Genomic DNA, 7,987 nt, shown 5'->3' with positions numbered 1-7,987 from the left:
CTGTCTCAGCCTCCCAAGAACTGGGATTACAGGTGTGTACCACCTCTCCCAGCTCCAACCTATTTTAAAGCATCTTTGTCAATTTAATGGAAATGTTCACAAAATTGAAAACCTGGGACTTAATAGATTAACATAAAGAATTACCAACTGTGCTAGATTAAGTATAAAAGCTAAGGAAACTCTTCGGCACCCCATGGCTGAGGGACAATACTCAGGGAAGGACAGGCTGCACTGGAGACGTGAGGCTTGGCCGCTAACCCGCAGACACGCTGGCCGGGTTAGCAGGTGGGTCTGGAGTAGCTGGGCAAGCGACGAGCCCCTTCCACAGTGCCCACAGGCAGCTGGGGAGTGGTGACTGGCGGGTGGCGTGAGTGCGCAGTGGGAGTCCAGGTGTCCTCGAGGGCAGAAGGCCTCAGAACATGCAAGCACTAGTCGCCCGGGGTGATAAGCCTTAATGAATGACTTTGCATTGTTGACCCTTCTGAACAGGTGACTGAGGGAGAGTCATCGCCATGCTGAGGCTGCGGATCGATGAGGGACCTGGCTCCTGACCTGCGGCTGGCGCACGACCCACGCTCACACCCACACGGCTAACCTCCACTCTGGCCAGAAATGACAGTAAGCCCCTTCCTCCTGCTCTCTACTGAGGAAGCTCAGCCTTGAGTCGCTTTACATACAGCCTTAAAGGACTCCTCACTTATCACAGAGCCTGTACTGAGGGGTGGATTCCAAGCTGAGAGGCAAGAGATTGGTAAGTGAAACGGACCCCACCCCCAGTCTCTTTATGTGCTAATTTTTGTTGCTGTTTATTGTTAGAAATTCACAGTACATTTGAATTCTGTTAATACTAGCCCTGCTCATTGATCTTCTCTTTTAGGGTCTGATTATTGCTTATTTTTTTCATAAGAAATTTCACTTAAATAAATGTATTTAGTTCCAGAAGAAATGTACTTCCTGGCATCTTATGTTTCTGAGTTTTTTAGTTTAGTTTTTTTTTTGTGTGTGTGGTACTGGGGATGAGACCCTTCTACCTCCAGGCTACACTCCCAGACCTATTGTATATTTTATTTGGAAACAGGGTCTCACTAAGTTGCTGAGAGCCTCACTTAAGTAGCTGAGGCTGGCTTCGAACCTGTGCGATCCTCCTGTCTCAACCTCCCAGGCACGGGGATTACAAGCGTGCGTCACCACGCCTGGCCAAGTTTTTTAGTTTTAAGGAGCACTTAGAATAAATTACCATGGTTAAAAATTCTTGCGGCTTGCCGGGCGTGGTGGTATGCACTTGTAATCTTAGCATTTGGGAGGCTGAGACAGGAGAATCATGGTTTGCAGACAGCCTCAGCTACTTAGTAAGGCCGTTGGAACTCAGTGAGACCCTGTTTCCAAATAAAGAATAAAAAATAGAGCTGGGGGTGTCTCTCAGAGAATGCCCCTGTGTTTCATCCCCAGTACCACACACACAAAAAAATTCTTGTGGTTAGGGCCAGGTGTGGCAGTGTAGTCTTGTAATCCCAGTACTTCAGAGGCTGATATAGGAGGATCACAGGTTCACAGCCAGCCTCAGCTACTTAGTGAGGCCCTCCGTAACTTAGACCCTTTTCCAAAATAAAGACTAAAAAATAGGTTGGCAGGCTTAAGGCCAGTCTCAACAACTTAGCAAGAGGCTCAGCATCTTAGTAAGACCCTGTTTCAAAATTAAAAATAAAATAGGGCTGGGGATGTAGCTCAGAGGATGAATGTCCCTGGGTTCTATCCTCAGTACCACAAAAAACAAAGAAAACAAGTGAATTAAGTAGAAAATGAAAGTTCCACGCCTCATATTCCCTTCCCTTTGTGAGTATCGCCTTGTGTGTCTTTCTGGATGTATTTGCAATCCTATACAAGTATGTGCATTTTAAAAAAATAAATAATTTTGAAGCTGGGCATGGTGGCAAACACCTGTTATCCCAGTATTTAGGAGGCTGAGACAGCAGGATCACAGGTTTGAGGTCAATTTCTGGAACCCAGTGAGACTCTGTTTAAAAAAATAATAATAATAATAAAGGGCTGGGGGTGTAGCTCAGATATAGAAGACCCCTGGGTCCAATCAAAGCACAGAAAAGTTTGAACGCTTTTTACTAGTTGCTCCTGTGTCTCTAACTTAGTCCTGTCTTGTTTTTCTTCGCAGCGATTGGCCTGCCCACGAGCCTTTGAGAGCACTGTGATGTCCCTTTGTGCCTCTTCCCACAAGGAGTTTTCTCAACTGCGACCTGTTCAAGATATGGATATCAAGAACTCACCGTCCAGCTGTGACTCTCCTGCCTCCTACAACTGCAGTCCATCTGTCCTACCCCTGGAGCACGGCCCCGTGTATATCCCTTCCTCCTACGTGGAGAGCCACCACGAGTATTCGGCCATGACGTTCTATAGCCCTGCTGTGATAAACTACAGTATTTCAAACACTTCCGATACCGTGGAAGGCGGGCCTGGTCGAAAGACCGCAAGCCCCAGTGTGTTGTGGCCAACACCCGGGCACCTCTCCCCTTTAGCGATCCACTGCCAGCCGTCACTTCTGTATGCGGAGCCTCAGAAGAGTCCTTGGTGTGAAGCAAAATCAGTAGACGCCCCGTTACCTGTAAACAGGTAAATCCAGTCTTCACTGTGAACTGTGGTGCACGGTCCTTAACCAACTCACTGTGTGAGTTTAATGAGAAGAGAGGTGCATGGGATGCAGGTCTTTGTTTTGTCAATGAGATTATTTAGAGCATGGAGACCAACATTGCTTGATCAAAAAGTGCTGTGGATGGGCGTGGTGGGAGAACCCAGTTAGGACTGCTGGCTTTATCCAGGCAAGACTGAGAGCGTGGCTCGCTTTCTCCCGAAAGTATTTGGGCTTGAAAATTAATTTTTACTTTCAGGTTAGAGTGTTACGAGATCGCCCCTCGGTGTTCATGACAAATCGTTTCCAGGGTAAAAGTAACTGTGGCACTGTTCCAACTTAAATGACATCCTAGCCCTGTGAAGCCTGAAAAGATAATTGGTACAGCTTTTTAAACAATGAACTAAAATAACATTTTATAAAGATTGGTGGAAAACTGTTTAAATGTGGGTTTCTATTGAAGTTAAAAAAATATCTGAAGCTGAGCATGGTGGCACTTGACTGTAATTTTAATACTTGGGAGGCTGAGACAGGAGGATTGCAGGTTCAGGGCCAGCCTCATCAACTTAGACCCTGCTTCAAAAAAAATAAAAGACTGGGGATATAGCTTGGAGGTAGAATGCCCCTAGGTTCAATCCCTCCTACCTCCCTTAAAAAAGAATACTTGAACTTTCATTTATTCTCTCTTTTTTTATTGGTGCATTGTGGTCATTTATCATAATGGAGTTCAGAGTGATAGAAATATACACGCACAAAGCTCTTGTATTTTTCTCTGGATATATTTAAATGCAAGATAACATGATGGCTTATTTCAGTCTAATTTGTTATATTTTATATGTAATAATATATACATATATACATATATACATATGTACATATGTCTCAGCCTCTTAAGTACTGGGATTACAAGCGTGCGTCACCATGCCCAGCTATAAATAACTTTTTAAAAATATGTTGGTTTAGGAGGGAGGTATACAGCTCAGTGGTAGAAACCCTTGCCTAGCACATATGATGCTCTGGGTTCGATCCCCATCACCAAATAAATGAATGAATGAATAAATAAATAATTTTTCAGCTGGCAATGGTGGCGCATTTCTGTAATCCTATTACTTGGGAGGCTCCAGGCTCCTCCGTGGAGCCCTCGCCCCATCCCACACGAGCCTCTGCTTCCTGCAGACCTCCTCAGGACTAGGCTCAGCAGCGCTGCAGGTATGGGCGTGAACTAACTCATCTCAGCACTTTCAAATATCAGCCATTTCCCACAGTGTGGCTTTTCTTTTTTGTGGTTGGCTGTGATTGAACCTAGAGCCATTCCATCTCCAAGCTACACCCCCAGTGCCTTTTATTTTTCGTTTTGAAACAGGATCTCCCAAAGTTACTGAGAGTCTCGCTAAATTGCCGAGGCTGGTCTCGAATCTGTGATCCTCCTCCTCAGGCTGCCAAATGTGAGGATTCCAGGTCTGTGCCCCCAGCCCTGGCTCACATTATGGCTCTTTATAGGCTTGATATCAGTCACAAAAGTTTTGCTTTATCAAATTTCCTAGAATACATTTATCACGAGTCCTGGAAGACAGAGATTTAACCAGGCAATGTTCATGCTGTGTTTTTTCTTTTCTAGGAAGTTCTTTCTTTCCCTTTTATTTTCTCTAATAATGGATGTTTTCTTTGCGCCCCAGAGAGACACTGAAAAGGAAGGTTAGTGTGAGCAGCTGCACCACCCCTGTTACTAGTCCAAGTTCAAAGAGGGATGCTCACTTCTGCGCGGTGTGCAACGATTATGCATCGGGGTATCACTATGGCGTGTGGTCCTGTGAAGGATGCAAGGCCTTTTTTAAAAGAAGCATTCAAGGTACGAGGGTATTGTTAAATTGCTTTTTTAGTTTTGCATTTTCCATTCAAATCATTTACAGAGATGACCCGGTCGAAGTTTCACCCCTGGCCCGTTGGATATGCTTTATGTACGCGATGAGCAGTTCAGAGGATCGTGTGTGTTTGGGGTAGGTTGAGGGGACGGGTGGGTGGATTGTTTCAAATACAGAGTACTTTACCCTGGATTATATATTTCTACTCCAGAACCCTAAGATCATACAGCCAACTGGAATGGGTCTTGCTCCTATCTTTACCCACCAGAGTGCTGGGGAGAAAACAGTGATAACTTTGCTAAGTTAGCTTGAGCTGGGCATGTTGGTGCACCTCTGTAATCTCAGTACTTGGCTACTTTGGAGGCTGAGACAGGAAGATCACAGGTTCAAGGCCAGCCTCAACGATTTAGTCAGACCCTCGGCAACTTAGTGAGAACCCATTTCAAAATAAAATAATAAACAAAAAATAAAGGGCTTGGGATATAGCTCAGAGATAGAATGTCCTTGGATTCAATCCCCAGTATGTATGTAATGTATGTCTGTATGTCTGTATGTATATATGTGAAACAGGGGTTTCTTCTGGGCCCCCAAGATGAAACGGGGGGCTCTTGAGAAGAAACCTGGAGTTTCATCTTTGATGAAATGGAGTCTCTTGAGAAGAAACTCAGCGTTTCCTTACCGGGTTCTTGTCTATGGTGAGCAAAGAATGACATCTGCAGACCGCAGGAAGGGGAGTAAATGGTTTATTGGAAGCAGCAGGGAATGTGGAAAGGTGGCGGAACACCCCAAAGGGGCGATCGGAACTCTGGGGTCCAGCAGCTGCCTTCAGGACAATACTTGAGAGTAGCCCAATCCTAATGCCTTCAATTATAAGCTGCTTTCTTCGAGAGTCCACGTGATCTGCCAGAAAGGAATAGGGAAAGTGGCAGAACACCTCTAGGGCTGTTGGGGCTCTGGTGTCCAGTAGCTGCCTTCAGGTCACTACCTGAGTGTCGCCCGAGCCAAGTGCCGTCAATTGCAAACTACTTTCTCCCAGGGTCCACGCGATCTGCCAGAAAAGAGGTGCAGGTCACCCCTTGGGGCCCTGGTCAGCCTTGATGTCCAGCAGAGGCCTTCAGGTCACTAGCTGAGAGTAGCCCAAGCCATGTACTCTCAACTGCACTCCACCTTCTCTCAAGGCTAATATGACCTGCAAGAGAGAGAGAAGCTCCCCAAAAGGGGAGGGGGGTCCCCGAGAGGGAAAAACCCATTTGGTGGCTGCACTAGGGGTTTTGCCAGATGTCTGCGTGTCCTCTTTTTGGTTGTGGTGAATTTGGGATTTTGGGAATCCTGGGAAGCAGCTCTCAGAATTTGCATAGGGTATTTGCAAGTCCTTTGAAGAGTCTCCTTTCAGAAGTGTCAGACTTGCTCCAGTGATGGCTCCTGGGTTTGTTGACTAGTAACCAAATGGTTTTGTGAAGCTTTGGTCCTTATCTCTGAACCTTGGCCCCTCGCCCCTCAGGAAATTAAGTTTTTTCTATGGAGGCCTTTTCCCTATCTGCCTATTTCCTTCTATCTCCTCATATGTATGTATATAGATATAGATAATGGCTGGGGAAAAATACCTGTGCTCGGTAATGGTTGCAAAGATTGTTCTTCCCTTTGACTTGAGCTTAATATAGGGTGAACTTGACAGTTGAGATGGTGGGCTGGCTCCCAAGAAAAAATAAACACATTTAATGGAAATGTCAGGCATTGGGCTGCAGTGAACTCTGAGAATTGCCCTGAAGACATTTCTTTTCCTGGACGCTTCCCTCCCTTGTTTTCCTGTCTGGGGTTACACTGTTTCCCTAGTCTCCATTTTCCTACTGGACTAGGATTGGTTTTATTTATTTATTTATTTTTTAGGTGGTACTGGGGTTCCTGGAAGCCCTTCTACCTCTGGGCTACACTCCCAGACCTATTTTTACATCTTTTTATTTGGAAACAGGGTCTCCTAAGCCAGTGCCCGCAGCTGGCTTTGAACCTGTGTGATCCTCCTGTCTCTGCCTCCCAAGCGCGGGGATTACAAGCGTGCGCCACCACGCCCGGCAGATTGGTTGGTTTGAAATCGCCTTTGTAATCAACTTGAAGCTGTGCATGCCTGGCCTCCCTTGCCAGCCCTGACCGTGGGAGTCACTTTTTGTTGACTTGTGCTCTTTTCTACCCCTCTGCCTCGAGGCCTCTCCCTCAGAGCCCCTCCCAAGGAAACATCACATAAGCCCACCTTAGAGTTCCCTTCCCTTTGCTAGCGAAGCCTCAGTGCCTTGTTCTTAACCAGTTCACAATGGCAACCTTAAAGGAGTTCATACAGGAGGATCCTAGCTTCAAGAACAATCTCAGCAACTTAGACCCTGTTTCAAAATAAAATATAAAAAGGGCTAAGTTTATAGTTTGGAGGTAGAAGTTCTCTGGGTACACCAAAAAAAAAAAAAAAAAGATTCATGGTGTATAGATGCCTAATAACAACTCACTCACTGATAAGTCTAGATGATAGATTTTACTTCAAGAGTAGCATGCAGGGAGCAGGGAGTTGCATGTTGGGTGAGCCCTCTGAGCCTGCCCTGTGTGACTGACCACCCATCTGACCACGATCCTCCATCAGTAGCTCTTTAACTTCACCTCCCAGCCTGTTTCTTCCTCTGTGAAGATAGACCCATCCTAAAGGTGAAATGAAATTGCTATGTGAAATATATTTAATGCTTAATTTTTTATTTATGATCACCATTACAGTAAATTATTAAGTCTGTTTATAATTCTTTGTGGTGATGAGAATAATTCAGATTTACTAAAATTCAGAATAGAATTATTATTATTATTATTATTATTATTATTATTATTATTATTATTATGTGGTAGTGGGGGTGGAACCCAGGGGCTTTCTATCTCCAGGCTATACTCCCAGATCTATTTTTTTATACTTTATTTGGAAACAAGGTCTCACTAAGTTGCTGAGAGCCTCATTAAGTAGCTGAGGTTGGCTTCGAACCTGTAGATCCTCCTGTCTCAGCCTCCATAGTGCTGGGATTATAAGTGTGTGCCACCACCACGCCCGGCTAGAATAAAATTATTGATATGATTTTTAATTCTATATCTTGTTGAGGTTCCAGAATTTTTTTAACCTCAAGAAAATTTCAACTGACTACATCTAACCATATATAAAGAGAGAGAGAGAGAGAGGGAGAGGGAGAGGGAGAGGGAGAGGGGGAGAGGGCGAGAGGGCAGGCGGGCAGGCAGGCGCGCGCAGACAGAGACAGACAGACACACGGACTTTTCTATTTTGCCATTGGGGAAACATCTGTTTGCCTAAAATATCTTTGAACCTTGAGACTATGGCTGATAAGTTGAAAGTAAGTTCTCCTTGTGCTATTCCTTCCTACTATGGGGATGCCAGTTTCTGCACAAAGGAGTTAAGGAGTTAATGCTCTTATAATTGTTTAATGTCTGAATGATCCTTTTTTTGTACCTT

At 45.0% G+C, this 7,987-nt stretch overlaps 1 protein-coding gene across 2 annotated transcripts in view; it reads left to right on the top strand.

Moving 5' to 3' along the window:
* Positions 1–2,203: 2,203 nt before the first annotated feature.
* The window catches only part of ESR2 (estrogen receptor 2), a gene marked incomplete at both ends in the record, with an annotated part of 48,795 nt that continues 43,011 nt past the window's right edge, over positions 2,204–7,987 (top strand). The window contains 2 exons of one of the 2 annotated variants that reach the window (XM_080706862.1): positions 2,204–2,622; positions 4,315–4,487. In XM_080706862.1, the coding sequence (XP_080562988.1) occupies positions 2,204–2,622; positions 4,315–4,487 (592 nt within the window). The remainder of the gene's footprint in view (positions 2,623–4,314; positions 4,488–7,987) is intronic. The other variant, XM_080706863.1, reaches the window with a different exon arrangement.

Source organism: Muscardinus avellanarius, assembly GCF_963383645.1.
Source record: "Muscardinus avellanarius genome assembly, chromosome: 12".
Lineage (NCBI taxonomy): Eukaryota > Metazoa > Chordata > Mammalia > Rodentia > Gliridae > Muscardinus > Muscardinus avellanarius.
The sequence above is the reverse complement of the archived record's forward strand: the minus strand, read 5'-3'. Positions and strand labels throughout refer to the sequence as shown.